We start from the raw sequence: 18,360 nt of genomic DNA on the forward strand, positions 1-18,360 counted from the left end.
GTGTGCCTTGGCGGGTCCTCTCTATAAACACGATGCTCACCCACATCCGCTTTCTAAAAAGCATGAGGTCAACAGCTTCCCTTATTCTCTCTCACTTTCACACCCTGCTCCCTCACGCTCCCTCACACACACTCACACACTCACTGCTCCCATTACAACGTCTGGAGCCAATTTCTGTCAAACACTCCATTTGAAACCAAAGGCTTGAATCTCCAAAGTCCCTCAGAACATTCGGTTCACACCATTTCCAGCTACTTATGTGATCCAGCCCTTCCAACAGCTTGCGTGTTCCAAGTCTATACAACCATACAGTGGCCTTGTGATCTGCACACAAGATTGGCCAGAACAGCGTGCAGTGCTTCAAGGACCCTCGACATAAAAGCTTCCTTTATAGAGGAGCCTGTTCTTTTGTCTGTGCGCATAACGACCCAGGCTTCTAGTCGTGCACCGGAGATTGGGTAAATTCAATTGCATGTTTGCCTCGTGAGGCAAGGGTCCCCGAGGACTGAAGAGCGACCACACCATCTCTGCTTCCTGGTCATGTGACCCCGGGAAAGTCAGGAAACCAGAAACCTAAACAGCCAGCATGATTTTGCCTCCCTTCCCGCAAAATGTTTTGCTGAAAATACACAAGCTGAGGAGAAGGGAGGTTAAACGCAGGGCAACTTCCACAGCTCACTTCCTCAGAAGCATCATCTGGAGGGTTACACTTGTGCCCAAACTTACAGTTGCAATATTGTAGTTTCTAAAAAGGTTGGCTTATTGAATTGTGGCTACTGCTCGTCAAGTATAATTCCCTCGCTCAGCAATGTAGGATAAACATTTTCAAGATAGTTCCAGAAAGACTTATTTGTGCCAGACAGCACAACAACAACAAACCACGTGACTTCTGATTCAGTCAGGGCAATCCATCCCTGAGACAACACAGCAAACACTGTGCTCCAACAGAAGCTCTCTGGAACATACACAAATAAAACAAATCACCTTGCTGTAAAGAGTCTCCTTACATTTAAGTCAACACAGCTCTGACATACAACAAGCTAGCAGATTGATTTATGACATCCTGCTTTCATAACAGCTGGCTCTGCAAGAGGAAATCACATCACTCTTGTACAAACTGCTGAGGCTGTTGATGCCGTGTGTGGAGAGGGGATTTTGGGATCGGTCTCGGCATCTAAAATTGACCGTATCCTTCCCGTACTGCAGTGCATACACATCCCGGGTGGAGTGACAGTGCACGCAAGCAGAGTGTAATTCATAAGAGGAGAGGGAAGGAGGTGAAGAGAGAAAAAAAGTGGATAGGAAAAAGGGCATAAAACAGAAAAAACAATCAAAGCAGGAAAGGGGATCGGGGTGTAAAAGAAATATATATAAAAAAGTAGAGTAAAGGGTAAATAAATAATGGTGTGTGTGTGTGTGTGTGTGTGTGTGTGTGTGTGTGTGTGTGTGATGTGCATTGCAGTGTGAGTCAGCTCGGAGCTATGGGGCCTTTGGCAGGCCTCTCCTTTGTCTCCAGCTGGGACGGAGTGTTCCTCCCCCCTGCTCCTCTCCCCACCACCCTCCTCTGGCCAAAACACTCTCCTGTTTCATCACCACCACCACCACCANNNGGGGGCTCTGATGCCTGAGACGCGTGTGTATGTGGTAAAGATATGAGCCGAGAACGCGACATTTCAATGCGTGTGCTCACACTTGCAGCTAATGTATGAGAAGTGAGTGTGACAACACCATAATTAGACTCACGTGTGTGTGATGCAAGCATATTCAATGTTTGACTGCGAAGGTGTGTGTGTGTGTAGCAAGCGTAGGAAAAGAGAGTGTGTTTCGGTGTTAGTCATGTCCCTTCCAAAGAAGTCTTTGTGGGATGATTATCAGTCTCCATTAATGTGCATGCAAGCTTCAAAGCTAAATCTATCCAAATCATCTCAAATTGGGCTAAAAAATATATATATATAACATAAAAAGGCAAGAAAATGCTAAAACAGCAGTAGTCACACCGTGAGAGTGGCTTCCACCCCTTGAACACACACCTCTCTCATACACACTGTACGTTTGGTGCTTTGAGAGGGTTTTTACAGATGAGTGGTTTCCCATTCAGCAGGGTCTATCTGAAGTGCAGCACTCCGTGACCTGAGGTGCACCAACCGTGGCCCTGTGTGCTGAACGACACTGCTCACTCTGCCACTGAAAACAAAGCAGGAGGATATTCTTCGCTCCATTTTGCACCAATGTCCAAAAATCCAACCTACGGGTAATGAATCATCAGCTTGTCCTCAGCACGCAGACACCGGCCCAGACTCACAGGAGAGCTGGGTCTTAGGTTTCGATAACTGATCTCACTCTTAGTCTGAGAATGTGACCCCTGCTTGGGTTTAAAGTCAAACGCACACCAGCACACAAGCTGCTGGGGACGGATGTGGTCCGTCGTACATGCGAGCGGAGACAGAATGACTGACCCGGTGTAATGGGAGGGGTTATTGCCCTCGCCGAGTGAGAGAATGAGTTAAAGCTTACCGTTTGTTCAGCACCATGTTTCCCAGCTTGAGGTCTCTGTGCACAATGTTTTTCTGCATGCAGAAAGAACAGAAAAGGTTTGGTCAGGTCATGCTCGCTGAATCATTGGTATCAAAACAATTGGTTGGTTCTAGAGAGTGAGGCATGGGAGATGAGTAATCAGGAAGGATGTGCAAAGTTATTACCTTGAACTTTAAGTATAATTCAACTGAATACAAAATAAATAAATAAATAAATAAAATAATCGTTTTATTTCTATTATGTTGTTTTCATAATCGTTGCAAGCCAAAATGGTAATTGCGATTAAAATACGATTAATTGAGTAGCCCTAGCAACTAACTAACAAACAATATCAAAAAGGGTTTATTCCGTGTTGACAAAAACATAGTATCCAAGCTCTCTTCATTGAGGTCAATTGAATTGGTTTGAGTCCACTGTTTCTTAGAGTAGTGCATCAAATGTCATCATGGACTCACCTTATGAAGGGCTTCCACGACACGCACCACATCGTAGAAGATGACGATGGCCTCGCGCTCGCTCAGCCGCTTCTCTTTTATTACGTAGTGCTGGAGGTTTATTAGATCTGCCGTCTTGTCGCTGAAGTCGTGAGCACACAGGCAGTCAAGCACGAGGCAGATCCGCTTCTTCATCTTTCGCACCTTGTTGGCCTCCATGTCCTCCACTATTTCGTAGGCACGATCCTGGGGGAACAACAACAAAGAGAAGTGTGAGCAGCAATCTCCAGAAAAAGGCTCGCTTTGTAGGTAGACAAGAGTTGTTGTTGTTGTTGTTGTTGTTGTTGATGCATTTTAGAAGCACTTCCCAACAGTGTCCGATCGATATAGGTTGAGGCATACATGAATGCATCAACCTGAATGGACTCCTGTACCATGCTGGCGGATCAAACCGATTCATTCAGCTTAGCGGCCATCAATCTGCAGCCTGCGTGTAACCGAGTAGACAGACCCACCCCCTCCACACCGGGTGGTGGAAGGTCATTCCTCTTTGTCCAAACTCCGGTCGTCTTAGCGGAGTCACCACTTCTTATTGATTTCTGTATCAAGTTGTCAGTGTTATTTTTCAGATGCAGTCGGCACCTCTGAAAGCGTACACGTATTAACTGGTCCTCTCAGGGTGGAGATGCTCTATAATAACCCAATCAATATGGCTGGTCTAAATGAATCAGAGTGCATGGCTGCTATTCTGAGAACACCGGGACAGTGGAAAAGACAGGATGTGATAGAGAGAATAAAAAACAGAGAGATCTAGAGAGGTGGAATAATAACAAAGTTAGAGGAGGAGTCAGACGGGAAGACGGGTGAAGGGGGGGGCATTGTGAATGGATGGGGCTGTAAATAGAGATGACTGCAGATAAATATGGCTTTTAAATGGTGCCTACTTCTCTCTTGAAACAACCCTGATATGGACAATGCAAGCTGCTGGTTGGACAAATGAATATTATTCTTACACAGTGAAACCACATATGGCTCTTTTCTACTGCACAGCTTATGGTTAGGCCTTGGTAGGCCAGGCTCACTTTATACTGCGTTTCCATTACAGTTTAGTAACAGGGGTAGTAACTATAGTAACGCAGTGTAGGCGGGGCGATCGGCTGTTCGGCGGGCGGAGCGACGCTGCGTGAAACCGCCGTGAAGTCCTCTTTAATGCGAACCACAAAACCAAAACATCAGCTGTTAGCCCTCAGAGCTCCACATATCTGTTCAGAAACTGAACAAATGTTAAACAAGTACAAACCACAGACTGTCTGTGTCATGGTGAATACAGCCGCTGGTTTATTTATGTCTGTAGGCCGTTGTTGTGAGTATGGACGGTCGGAGCATTTACAACATTAGCTTAGCCTGATCAATCCGATCAACATTCAGAAAACACGCATTTTAAAAAGGTTTTTCACCTGCCGTCTGTCTGCAGAATTGTCAAAGCATTAATTCATGGTTTTTACTAACCGGTATCAGTATGTTGTTACTTCGGCATCATTTTTGAAACGTGTATTACAATTAAATCACGGTCAAATATTTTCATTTGGTTGAAATTGTAGCCCCCTTGCCAGCGATTCTCTCTGACCATTCAGCAGTCGAGAGTGTTTACCTCACTAGTTTAGCATATTCAGCTCGGTTGTTGGCCCGGTAAGAACCTCCATTCTGGAGGGCCAGAAAAAAGGTGAAAAAGTAGCCCTGGGCCGGAACTACCCCCTAGTGGAAAAGCAAAAAAAGCGGGCCTGGTTTGGCCCGGCCCGCTTAAACCGTGCTACAGTGGAAAAGCGCCAATAGTGACCAATTGAAAGTTCTCCATGGTAACGTTGGTGTATTAATCATGTCTAATCATATAGGATACTCGCCCAGAAAATGCACCATAAACTAATTATTAAGACTAGAGATGTCTCGATCCGATCACGTGATCGGGGATCGGAGCCGATCACGTGATTTTCAAAAGATAGGAATCGGGAGAAAAAAAATAGGGGATCGGGATTTTATTTTTATTTTTTTATAAATACTTTTTAAAAAAAAAATTATTCAATGTTACAAAACAAGAATGACCATGTTCAAGTCTGAAAGTCATCCTGAGGCCTTAGTTTTGGGAAACCAAAACTAAGGCCTCAGGATGACTTTCAGACTTGAACATGGTCATTCTTGTTTTGTAACATTGAATAATTTTTTTTTTAAAAAGTATTTATAAAAAAATNACTCAAAGGGCCGGTTCTAACTTTAAGACTATATAAAAAGACATATATAAATATTGAATATATATGAAATAATGTATTATATTACATTATTGCCTCTGCATTGGATTATTATCGGATAAGGTAATAACTTCATAACTAACTACGTCTGAAAGCAGAAGTCTAGGGCAAATAATTGCAAGTCTCTTCAGTGAGAATGTCACAATATGATTTTTAAAAGAAAAGCCACATTCTGGAAAAAAAAAAAAAAGTAGTGACATTTTGAAAAAAAAATCTATTTATGAGAAAAAGGCTAATTTTAAGAAAAATAGCATATTTTGACAAGTGAAATTCTGAGAAAAAATGCATACTGTATGTTGAAGAAAAAAAGTCAAATTCTGAGAAAGTCAAATTTGAGATGCATTGTGGGACATGTTGTTTATAGGCAACGTGCTTCTGTAAAGTAGCATGTAACCGTATAATAAACATGTTATATTCTTTGCAAGCTCTAAATGAAGTCGCGGGCCAGATTTGGCCCCCGGGCCTTGAGTTTGACACCCCTGATGCTGAGTCATAGTGTTTGCTCATCGTGTTAATCATTGGACCTGCTGACTTACAGGACTTGAACTCGTCTCAGGGTCAATCACCCCCGTGTCTCATGGGGCAAAAACTGTCAACACACAAATGTTGATTTAAAAAAAACGATGGTTTAATTGATTTGTTTGTTAAGGCACAGCAGCAGTGATCTTTGCGGTCTCCTTTTCAAATGACACATTTGTTGATCTCCTCTGCTTCCTGTCCCCCAGGCCGGCCGTACCGAGGTAAACCCAGTGACATGTGGGCCCTCGGCGTGGTTCTGTTCACCATGCTCTACGGCCAGTTCCCATTTTATGACAGCATACCTCAAGAGCTCTTCCGCAAGATCAAGGCTGCTGAATACTCCATCCCAGAGTGAGTAGAGACGAGAAGCAATGGAAAAACCTACAGCATTTTAAAAAACATGAATAATTGTATACTTGTTTTTATAAAATAGTTATTCAAGCCCATCATATTTTTATATTCAGTCTGGATTTAAGAGACTGTCCTTGTAATCTTTCAACAGCTTCTTACATATTATCTTACCTCTATCCTTCTCTTCCTCTCAGGGACGGGCGTGTGTCGGAGAACACGGTGTGCCTGATCCGGAAGCTGCTTGTGTTGGACCCTCAGCAGAGGCTGGCTGCAGGAGAGGTGCTGGAGTCTCTCAGCGGCATCATCGCCTCATGGTAAGTGCTCCACCTGCTGGAAGTTTGAAACATTACATCATTGGTGTTGCGCGTCATGTTATGAGTTATTGTTTAATAGCTAAGAAATATGTCATCATTTTTGTCTACAATTTCTACTTTTAGTTCCAATTTAGTTTTTGAATCATTTCCACTGGTTGGCTTTACATTAATTGTATTTTCTAGCCACCCACATAAGTACCTCGCTAATAGCCATACGGTGGCCATTTCAAATGTGACGTCTCATGGTTGTTAATCTGCATGTTGTGTTTTCCATATCACAGGCAGTCGGTTTCCTCGATGAGTGGCCCTCTACAGGTGGTGCCGGATATTGACGATCAGGTCAATCACCCAGAACATCTGCAAGAGGTAAATGATTACAGATCTAAATATAGAGCCTGTTGGAAAGATCCGAAGTCAGAGCAATGGTTACATTTGTATTCTCCTCCATGTTTACATCACTTCTTTGATACGATTAGAGAACATGTTATCAGCTCAGTGTTGCAGCACATTGAACGGACAACATTTTCTTCCCTCAGGCCAAGGCGATGGAAGAGTCTTCACAGTACGAGTTTGAGAACTACATGCGCCAGCAGCTGCTGTTGGCTGAAGAGAAGAACACTATCCACGAGGCCAAGAGCTTTCTCACCAAGCGGCAGTTTGGCAGCATCCCCCCTGTGAGGCGTCTGGGTCTCGACGCCCAGCCCGTCAGCCCGCTAGATGCCGCCATACTGGCTCAACGGTTCCTCCGGAAGTAGGCCAACCATGACAGCCTCTCTGACCCCCCCTCTCTCTTCGCAATGGGTAGTTTATACAGGAACCGTCCCTCCTAGGTTGCCAAAAGGGGTAAGGTCAAGCAAATACCACCTTGAAGGGGTCCATGGAGTGTGGATCGGACGGATACTACGAGATTTTATGGACTATAAGGTGTCCCCATCCTCGTAAGGACGTTTATTAGTAAGACAGTACTATACATTTTAGGTGAGTCGAACATTCTATAGAGTCGACAACTAATAGAGAGGTTTCCTTCCCACTTTACGATGAATAGAGTCCATTTATGACTATTTTTCGAAATAAGTCTTAAAGAAACTTTGGTGAGCTCTTCCAAAAGACTTCGTAATAGTGACACTGTCCTTTTGTATATTATCAGAAACACAATGAACCACCCGTAGTTCTGGGTAACAAATGTTAGGGGGAACAGAGTCTTGTCACTCGTACCAAATGGTTTGTCTCTGTCCTCTCTTGTCTCTCCTATCTAACTAGAATAACCCCTTCAGTCTCCCATGTCTGCCCTTTGTCAGGAAGCTAGTAGTAAAGCCATGTCCTTTTCCTGTCCTTCTCCCCCCCCCCCCCCACTTACCTCCATATTCTCTTCACTGTAGACACTAGTCCTTCTAGAGCTCCGTTTATGGGTATTGTGCTCCTCTCCTTCTCCCCCCCAACGGATGTACTAAGTCCAGGACCATAAACGAACCCCCTGGGTCTCAACTACCCCCTTCACCTCTAGAGGTTTCCCTCCTCCCTATACCCCCATTAGCAGAAGGAAGCTGAGGTCTCGGAAACTTCGGGGTACACGCCGGACATGGTAGTCCCAACACACGTGTCACTCTAGACTGACACCCCCTGGACTTCCTAGGAATCTCGAGTCTAAAGGAGACTCGAAAGGTACAAAAGTGACCTTGTAGGTCTGTGCTCCCTCACTTCAAACTTTCTTCGATCAAACAAGACCACGGGAGGGTTTGGACGAGGTGGATCGAATGATATTCCGGGTCTGCCTCCGGCCAGACATGGACGTAGTCCTACCCGGAACGGACATACCGGTCGTCTAAGTCAAAATATCCCGAAGTAGGAGGGAGTCAGGAGAGACACACCGAGNCATGTTCAAGTCTGAAAGTCATCCTGAGGCCTTAGTTTTGGTTTCAAATTACAGAACATCATGTATGTGTTGCTTCTTTGGGGCTTGTTTTCATAGACCTGGTTGCTTATTTCTTTCAAATCTGGCAACAGAGTGGGCGCAGTGTCTAATTGTAGCAGTAAGCTAACGAGTACTGAAAGCTTTATTTTGTTTTGATCCAATGCTGCACAACTGAACTGATCCAATGCTGCTGTGAAAGAAAGAAGCTATATCCATGTTGGATAGAATATCCAATTTAAATAAAAAAATAACCTTAAGGGACAACTTGAATGCTTTTTTTTCTCTTAATGCATTGCATAAAGATCGTATCGGGAAAAATCGGTATCGGCAAATTGTCAAAATCAAATGATCGGAATTGGATCGGGAGCAGAAAAAGGTGATCGGGACATCCCTAATTAAGACTGATGATATACCATGCCCCTGTTAACAGAAATGTAGTTTTATTGGAAATAGTTTGAAGGTGTTTACCTGGAAGAGGCCGTGATGGTGGACCACCCCATCCTGGTTATGCAGCAGGGAAAGGAGGGAGAACTCTGTGTGCAGCAGCATTTTCCCCTGCCTCTCCTCCTGAGTCTCCCCTGCAGAGTCTGCTCGCTCCTCCAGCGTAAGGATCTGCAGAAAGCACACACGAGAAGAGAGCAAACATTAGAGGTCACAAGACAGGAGCTCACACAGGATCAGACCGTGGAAAAACAGCTTTAACTTTGTATGAAGCTAATCTACGCTCCTGACACAGCACATTCAAAATGAGTGAAGACATGAGAGCAAGTTTCATTTCAAATGTACATTCTATAGGAGTTATGCAGCTTAAAAAAAAAAATAGCTCACATACTAATGTGAAGCAAACATTAGTATGTGCAGCAGACACTGAGGCGCTGCAGTCATTGGTATGAGGGGAGGGTCACACACTGACTCACTGCATGGTCGTGGGGGTTACAAGTAGACATTCCAGGTGGGGCACTACCTTCCTTTCCCCACTGCTACAGCTCCTTCCCGAGTGCAACAGACATTAGATAGCCCCAATAAACACATTGCCCCGCTAAGGTTTTGTGTTTGCACCAGACTGAAACAGGAGGCCATAAAAGGAACAAGGAATAAGGAAGGTTCAAAGGTTCAGATGTCCTCTGGGGCTTCATAACTTTGTCGTGAATGATATGTTTAATGAACAGTCTAAACTCATAAGTAAGAGAGGAAAGAATGAAGAATACGCCAAGCCTGACAGACTTACTTTGAGCTGATAGAAGTCGTCCGTGCCGTCCTTTCTGGCCAGACACTGCACTATGCTGGGTACTGGTGAGTTGCCCAGGCGAGGCCCTGCAGAGGATAAGAAGAGCAACAGCTGCATGACCAAAAGGCAGGCAACATGCTGGAGTGTGTGCTCTCACTGCAACTCATTAAAGGCTACATGTGCTCGTATCCATTAACACCCAAAGTGTTATGTTGTCTTTGGCACTCTGCATTGCAAATAGTCAAGGAGTTATGTAGTAGAAAACATACAGGTCTGAGAGTAGGGGAGGGGCCTTTAATCCAGCAGGAGGAAATAACCTTGCTCCAACACAGACTTAGAACTTTCTGGCTGAATTCAGGGGGATCAGCTAAATTCTTCACATTCTTGTCTCAGGCGTGAGCACACACAAAGACACCGCACGACTCTCACACTCACACCAAAATACCTTTCCTGCACAATCCCAAGTTGCACATGGGGACAAACGTGCCCAAGTTGCACATGGGGACAAACGTGCACATGGGGACAAACGTGCATCAAGAGACATGTTAGAGTCCATACTTTTGGTGCGTGTGCAAACACTAGCAGCTTCCTTACCAAGGATGAAGGGCCCGGCTCTCTTGGCGTTGTTTCCGGATATCCCAGGACATTGCAGCTTGCTGGCCCTGCCTGATGACTCTCCAGCCCCCCTCTCCGAAGAGCGCCGCTTGGACATACTGGAGCTCTACAGGAGGAACAACATCAGGTTAGATTAGTTAAAGAGTAACTGAATACACAAACTGTGAACTTATGACAAAACAAAGCAGCAGTGATATGCAACCAAACAATGGTTTTTATAAATAGTATGTTTCAAAATAAATCCTGTACCCAGAGCTTCAGCAGTAACACTCCAGGCTGGACTGCACTGATCGGTGAAGAGAAAGGAGGTAAACCTCAGGGCAGCTCCTCCCAGCCTATTTTAAATAACCCTCCCACACATTTAACAACACCTCAGTGTGAATGCGAGGCCATTACGGCTCCATTCAGAATGATGGCTGCTGGCGTCAAGGGTGACACCTCAGATTCAATCTCCCCAACAGCCTATGCGAATGAGCCACCATCTGCATTTGAATGACAAATGCTGTCATGTAAACGCATTGCACCAGCACAACATTCTTTAAACAAAAGCATGTGTTATTACAGTCTCAGCACTGAACCACAAACACATCTCCAGCTTTCCAACTGCAGTGGACATGATGGGTTTAGAAAAATCCTTCCGCTCTTAATCTGTGTGTTTGATCTGAAAATCTGTAGAGCCGGCTTATCTGCGCAGACCGTCCTCTGACAGGACATGCGTGTTTGAACAAGGCCTAAACTAAGAAAATGCCAAGACTATGATAAGGAACTAGATTCTCGTGCCAGGAGAACCAGTGACAAAGTGTGACACATCATCATTAAACCACTACTTTAACCGCCACCACAGCAGATCGACCTCCAAATTTAGAGAGCAATAGGTATGCTTTGTTTACTGATACTGAGTTCCTATGTGATGAAACTCCATCTGTTTCCCGTAACAGGGAAGTAGTGCCTTGAACCGAGAGGAATGAGTCACCATGCTGTCGTCCTGAGTTTCTATTGGATAGTTGAAAGAATGTCCTAAACTCCCAGGTGATGACACTTCGAGTGAGAGAAATATGCCCCAAGCCTTCATAAAGGTTATGTCAACATGAAAGTCAACAGAAAAGTGACATATGTGTAAAACTGCCAGTTTGATAGCGGCGGTGTGCATATTTAAGCCAACTTCCCAGGAGAGCTACTTCAGACTAATAACATAATAAACTACCTCATAAACCACTAACGATACTTTAGGTGGAGAGCTTACGAGGCTTAGAAAACTTCAGAAAATGAAACCAGTTATGCAAGAGGAGCAAACTACAGAATTTGAATCTTTTTAATGAATTAGCCATGTTCCTGTCTCAAGCCTAAAATCGTGCGCCACTCGCCAGTTGGCGTTTTGTTGGGCAGAGAGGAGGCAGGACAGTTGGCAGTCAGTATGGGCTGGTATGAATTCTCACTTCCATGAGGCTTTTTGTGATCCCAGACAGCAGACAGTGTCATCATCATGTCTCTCGCCCATCTGTCTCCATCTCCACTAGTCGTCACCCACTGAGTCTGATGAGCTGAGGTTTTCTGACAGCATTTATGGCACAAGCCAGAGTGACACCAAGTCACGCTGCCAATAGTAAGAGCATCGTACTCTAGTCTAGAGCATGAAAGGCAAATCAGGGATTAATCAGCTACTGCAATTTAGGAGGCATGGGAAGACAATTATTCACTTTTTTCAACTGATGACCAAAGTGCTTGGTACAATGGATAATGTACATGCCACTTCTAATGGTGCCAGATGAATATACAGTATTTCAGATTTGTATACAGCTACATAACACACAGCAAACTGATCCAATGGCATTTATCTACCGTCTAACTGCTAGCTGCAGTGTGGAGCCAACCCCTGACACATCTAAAATGCAAAAGGTCAATGCAACCAACTAATGCACAATGACCTAAATGACATCAGCGCAATGACAGCACACAGCTATCCTTTTCTGACACTGCTGTGCCTCTCTGCACAGCCAGTGATCTGGCAAGCAAGACTGCCTCTGCCTCTGACTGTACCAGAGGGAGGACAAGAACAGATACAGCCTCTGAATCATATCACACAAAAGGAGGAGAGACACGCTGCCGGTGCCCACGAGAAATGTGGGCTCCTTAAATAGTATCTGAACAAAACAACCACGTAGGTGTCTCAAGGTCCACCCACCCAGACTCCATGCTACTTGTCTGGCTCTGCAAAAACAGCTTGCTTGCAAAATTAATGTAGTGTCAGGACGGACAAAGAAAGAATAGGGTCCACATGAGCATGGAGTAAACATAAAAGTGAATCGATCATAAAGCCAGAGAGAAAGTGTGATCCAAATCCATGTATCAACAAATAGATCAAAAAGCAGGACAAAGAGGTAGAGCAACTGGAAGGTCATAGAGGCTTTAAAACTGCTGCCTGAATTAAACGTCAATCATTCATGTCAGCGTACACACATCTACCGCTATCAACCCTACCTCTTAGTGCAGTTGTGTAGAGACTACATTTTAATAACATGGTCGCCCAACAATTCTCTTTATACAAAGGTATAATTTTGCACTACTAAACCAATGTAATTACAAATGCACACAGACTGTTAAATATCAATTGGTGCTATTTTTGCGACCACAAGGTCTGGACACCGTTCGGTTCTGGCAGCATGTAGTGAAAACGAGACGAGACGTAGAGTAAAACGCTGACGTTATGCCTTACAACTTGTGCAGAACCACTACACATACAGTTGATAACTTGAAATAGTCAGGCGCTAATGTGTTTTGCCCACAGCGATTGTAATTTGACCACCCGGAGTAGTTTAAAAGGACACCAACGCTAAACCGCTTTACACAGCGTGCGTTAACGTCGCTGAGAAAAACGTTTGAGTGAGGTGGTTATTTCAATAAAAACAAACCTATATATCTTTATACGATGCATATTTGTGTAGGGGGACATTAAAAAACAAGAGTGAGTGCACATTCAAACTTAGTAAGTCAACAAAGCGGACTGAAATGCTCGGATAAAGACCACAGCTCCAGGCACACCGGCCACACAAAGGGGCAAAAACAAGGAGTTGGGTTTTCAGTGCAAACTACACAGAGCCACCGTTAGCTAGGTTACGGCTACTTTAGCATGTTTTCTTAACGTGCCATATGTGTTTTAACATTATTACTGGCGTGTGACGTTAGCTTAAAACCCAGCCGGAGGCTACAGAGCAGCCGGGAGGCCATTTAAACAAAGTAGGTAACATTACAGCTGGCTAGCTTTGCCAGAAAGCTAGATAGCAATGTAGTCTCCCCCCTCGCTTACCTCGAAACCGCCGGGTAAACTCTGCGTTGTCTGCTTACAACATGGATATTTCTTGGGTACACGCTGTGGTGGATGCGCGGAGCTTCTCGCTTAAACAGGAGCGACCACAGAGGGTTGGTTTCGGGGTTGTTTTAGCCTGTGTTACCGAAATGAGCAATTAAGGAAAAGCCTCCGCTCTTCGCTGATCGCATCTTTCCACAGCGACAGCACCACCTGACAACGGAAATGACGCACACACTTATTTGATTGACAGCTGCGATCGACCAATGCCAGCACCTGAATGTTTTTCATAGTAAACGATGATGACATTCTTTGCATAAGTAAAGTTGCTAAATGAAACACATGACATCATAGTTGCTTTTTACGGGAAAGGTTAAATACACTAAGAAACGTTTATTGCGCTATTTAAAAAAGACCAGTTGTAAATGTCAATGTGAATATATAATAACAGAGGTTATTTATTGTGTCGTGAAATAAGTGTTAAACCAATAAAACAATGAGATACCAATGTGCTAAAACATTTGTAAGACAGACAAAAGTAAACCTCTTACATTAATATAAAAAACTAAATAAAAAATGATGCGGCAAAGAGCTCTCAAAACACCCATTTTCACAACCAATAAATAACACAAATGAACAATACTACATGAAAGTGTCTTAAATCTTCAGTTCCAACTAAATCACAAATATAAATCCATATAAAACAGCCTTTTCCTTTTAGGGAAGCCACCAAATACCTATGATGGTGTCTATGTGTCTAGTCTAGCTGAATGTAACTGTGAAAATATCTTTGACAAATAAATAGTTGGTTCATCAAATGATCTACATTGCAACTGCTTATTAATGACACACATATTGAACTTCATTCAGGTTAACATGACTCAGTGAAACTGTGAGTCTTCATCAGTACTTCATAGGATAAAAGCATTAGGTTTTAAATATGTTAGACCTTTTTGAAATAATTAAAATAATTGCAATTTTGCAGGATCACATTGCTAACAGACAACTGCCAATTCAGCTGACTAAAAAAAAAAGTAAATGTCTTGTTCGTTTACTCAGCAAGCATATGAGAATGAGTGTGACATTTATTGAAGCCCACATGTTCTCAATTTAGATTCTCCGATTCATCTTCAATTCCACCCACAGCTACCAGTCTCAGACCGGTGGGCAGGTGAGACAGACAGAGAGGGCAAGCTAAATGGCAGAAGCCTTTCTGAGTTGCACTCATCTTCCTGCATTGACTCAGCAGAGCCTATTCCCCCGGCCACATGAAGCACTTGTCAGCCTGTGGCTTTACAGTGTCCTGCCCACAGTCTTTAAAGAGGAAACTGAATCATGACTCAAAATGCAAGGTCTGAGAGAGAAACATGTTTTAGTGGCTCTTCAGGCATAGGGAAATTAAGATTAACTTTGTTGTTGAATAAAATCCTTTACTCATGCCTAATGGGAATGTCTCCACTATTTCAGCACTTTTTAAACTCTGTCATTTAAAATCTATATAATCCCAGAAGTCACATTGATGTTGTTTTTCGATATGCCCCTAAAATGATAACGAAAGCAATCTTGCAAACCTTTAGGGTAAAACGGTTTTCTAGGGAGTTTAGGATGACTGGCATGAGCTCTGGTTTCTGTTTGTTTTGCAGGCTGTGTCCTCAGGGCACGTAGTGTTTCTCGCCTCTCCTTTGCCAAGACTATTAGGAAGTCCTCATCAGAATCCTCCTCCCCCGGATCAATTGAGAGTAATGTCTCAGCATGTTTTGCCTTCATGGTATGAAACGTGTTTGTGTGTGGCTGGGAGTGCAGCAGACAGTCTCACCAATCTGCAGGCAGACTGCACACAAATAGCTGTTGCTATAGCAATTCTCATTTATGCCCGTACTTGAGCTAAAATAGTTTATTTCATTTATTACCATCGACAATTTTGCTTTTATTGTTCTGGTTTGGTGGTTTAAGGTGTGATTGATTATATTGGCCTTTATTTACATATTTGTAGTTTTAGTGAATCGTAAACTCCTAACGTAAGTTCATTTGTAAAAAAAACGTTTTGGTGCATTTTTTCCTAAAGAACAGCATGATGACTGCATACTAACATTCTCTGTATCAACTGTGTTAGTGAGTTTGACTCGCTGTGCATTGTGTTTAGATATCAGACAGCTCCTCCTACTGTTACTTCTTTGTACTACAACAAGCTATTACAAGTTTCATGCCATTTCTGCCAAATCCGCTGATATAGTTCATACAATGATGCCAAACACGTGTTCCTTTTCGTCACCTTTTTATTAAAAAACATATATCGCACATACAACAATATATACAACTCTACTAATATGCATTTTCCTATTTAAAAAAAAATTATACATTCAAATAAATAAAGTATGCAACAAACATATTTACATATTAGATGATTACATATATTGTATTACTCTATATGATAATGATGTACTCATCAATGAGCACATTTCCAAGCTCAACTAGAGACATTTCAGGGTAGTAAAATGCTAAGTTGCTCCTCTCAGACTGTTTTAAGGTAGTGGAGTGAGATTCATGAAAATATATCTTATGAAAACAAAGATTTGAGGGAATTGAATCACACTAGAAAGAGCACTTGGGTTTCCTCTGACAACCCCACAATCATCACATAATACCTTATAACCTACTTTTCCCATTAGAACTCCCAAATCAACAAAAACTGAGATAACATTAAAAAAAAAGATATTGCTTGAAATGAAAGGAATGTGGGTTTTGAACAGCGCAGTCTGACTCTGATTTCTAAAACGCATCATGACATTAGACACATATGTTTTGCTATAACCACGTACACATGTTCAACACGCTGATATTAGCCCACTGTAAATCTTGATGCACAGAAACATTTTCAGTTAACAACAAACATACTAATACAGTGCTTTACAGCTTAAAGCTTGGCTCACCACAGTCCTTGTTGTTTACTATGCAAATGATCCTGATCATTTGATGACCAATGGGAACACCTGCTGACATCTGCATTTTAGAAACACCCCAAAAAGGAGGTTTTCTCTCTGCATGTGAGGTGTAAACAGTATGCAGGTACAGACAGACAGAAGGCTTGTCCACAGTAAGGACTGTTGACGATGCATTAAGCCTCACCCCTTGAGCATTGCTGTCAGGCTGACCATGTCACAGCCCGTCCATCATGGCCAGAAGGTCGTCTCCTTTGCTGCTGACGATGGGAGATTGATCTCCTGACTGCGAAAACTCCCCCATGATCTTGGCCAGCTCTGCACTGGCCTGCTGGTCCTGAAAGACAATGTAATCCACCAATCAGAGGGCTTGAGTGGTCATCATAAGGACTTAAACCTCATTCAAGTAAATCCTGTTAGACTGGCCAAGCCTCACATCTCTGATCGTTGACGGAATAACCCTAAGCCTATCATTGAGATAAGCAACTTTTGGAGCAGATTCTACTAATGTGACCTTCTTACTAACGGTGCAAACCAGCCTACTAGTGCTGAGGCATTGACACATTGAATCAATGCAGACTACATTTTGGCCACAATTTGACAAACATATTAGATCTGGGATAAAACCCTTGAGTCAATGTTTTTATTAGACAGGTCCCATATGTTATTACTATGTCTTTAAACATGGTTGCCAAAAACTAAATTGCACTTTTTGGACACCTTGAAGACCAGTCTCCGACGCGAGGAGAGCAGTATCCAACCAGGGAAGCAGACATTCAAACGGAACAAAAACTGAACTGATTGAATGGACACAAGAGATAAAGAGGCTCTAATATCTCAGGCCCAACCAAGCTCCTTTCCTAGCCGGACGTAAACAAACCTGACGTCATTCACGAAGTCTCCGTCTGTCGACCACAGACCTCTCCAACTAGAGTAATCTAGTAATCAATACACTTAGTCTGAGATCACTAGTTGCTGTCACTAAATGTGCATTCCAGCTTAAATGTTCACTACACAAATCCTGGACATCCAATGATTTCATCCTTAAAGAAACACTTAGTGAGGAAAGATGCTTTACCTGTGTTGCTTGGATCTTTATGACTCCATATGAAAGCTCATCTGGTCTTGATATAAATGCCTCTCTGTGAATTAATAAAAAAGAGTCACCATGTTAGTTTCGAGTTATTATAAAAGTTTAGGTCAACACATTGAAAGTACACACACAAATAAGGGGACTCACTCTTCTTCCTCATCTGTGGCGAAGAGATTGACTCTGAAGCCGTTGTCTGCATTTCCCGGTTTCTGAACTTCTAACCCTCCCATTAACCTGGCCAACAGATTCAGCTCCTCTTTGGCCAGAGGGTTGGGAGCCATGTTGACCTGTACACACAATGGCTTGTTCACTTCAGTGTATTCATGGTGAAACTGCTGTTTACAAGACCCTGCTACTGATGATTATGCACCATAAGGCAGAGTCACTTTTGAAGTACTGAGGACATGTGAGGAGACAACGTCAGAACCTCGTCTTAAAATGTACATCTTGTGCATGAAATCAGTGAACATTGTGAGCATTAATAAAGGAATGTTTAAAGTGAAGCTGTTCACCTTTGCGTGCTGAGCAGAATTTGTAGACGTTCCTGACATGAGTGTTTCCACTGGGCGGCTTACACTGTACCTAAATGATGAAGAAGTGAGAATTAACATTTAGCACAACATGGCTTTATACTCTTAAAGGTAGGGGAGGTAAGGATGGAGAAACCAGCTCGAGTGCGCTAGAATTTGAAAGTACGCAGCCGAAAAAAATCTGCCCCTTCCTTCAGACTTCCTTACAGAGCCCCTCCTCCAACACACACGAACGCGCACATGACCAATGAGGGCACGAGATACGTTTGTGCACAAGGCACAC

At 43.2% G+C, this 18,360-nt stretch overlaps 3 protein-coding genes across 3 annotated transcripts in view; 1 reads left to right on the forward strand and 2 right to left on the reverse strand.

The window, feature by feature from the left end:
• The window catches only part of stk40 (serine/threonine kinase 40), a 15,124-nt gene extending 1,410 nt beyond the window's left edge, over window positions 1-13,714 (reverse strand). Inside the window, exons 1-6 of the mRNA XM_010767098.1 lie at window positions 13,516-13,714; window positions 10,191-10,317; window positions 9,597-9,682; window positions 8,837-8,980; window positions 2,991-3,215; window positions 2,515-2,567 (exon numbers count right to left, since the gene is read on the reverse strand). Coding sequence (XP_010765400.1) covers window positions 2,515-2,567; window positions 2,991-3,215; window positions 8,837-8,980; window positions 9,597-9,682; window positions 10,191-10,308 — 626 coding nt within the window. The 5' untranslated portion in view covers window positions 10,309-10,317; window positions 13,516-13,714. The remainder of the gene's footprint in view (window positions 1-2,514; window positions 2,568-2,990; window positions 3,216-8,836; window positions 8,981-9,596; window positions 9,683-10,190; window positions 10,318-13,515) is intronic.
• On the forward strand, window positions 5,943-7,235 carry LOC104941914 (serine/threonine-protein kinase 40-like). The gene is made up of 4 exons (XM_010767082.1): window positions 5,943-6,142; window positions 6,337-6,456; window positions 6,738-6,822; window positions 6,993-7,235. The coding sequence occupies exons 1-4, from the start codon at window positions 5,958-5,960 to the stop codon at window positions 7,209-7,211; spliced, it is 609 nt and encodes a 202-aa protein (XP_010765384.1). The 5' UTR covers window positions 5,943-5,957; the 3' UTR covers window positions 7,212-7,235.
• A 2,062-nt stretch (window positions 13,715-15,776) lies between the features above and the next one.
• The window catches only part of oscp1b (organic solute carrier partner 1b), a 7,938-nt gene continuing 5,354 nt past the window's right edge, over window positions 15,777-18,360 (reverse strand). Inside the window, exons 7-10 of the mRNA XM_010767083.1 lie at window positions 18,060-18,129; window positions 17,695-17,834; window positions 17,533-17,596; window positions 15,777-16,791 (exon numbers count right to left, since the gene is read on the reverse strand). Of these exons, the coding sequence (XP_010765385.1) occupies window positions 16,672-16,791; window positions 17,533-17,596; window positions 17,695-17,834; window positions 18,060-18,129 (394 nt within the window). The 3' untranslated portion in view covers window positions 15,777-16,671. The remainder of the gene's footprint in view (window positions 16,792-17,532; window positions 17,597-17,694; window positions 17,835-18,059; window positions 18,130-18,360) is intronic.

The sequence above is a fragment of the Notothenia coriiceps genome, unplaced genomic scaffold (assembly GCF_000735185.1).
Source record: "Notothenia coriiceps isolate Sejong01 unplaced genomic scaffold, NC01 NC01_scaffold00004052, whole genome shotgun sequence".
Classification (NCBI taxonomy): domain Eukaryota; kingdom Metazoa; phylum Chordata; class Actinopteri; order Perciformes; family Nototheniidae; genus Notothenia; species Notothenia coriiceps.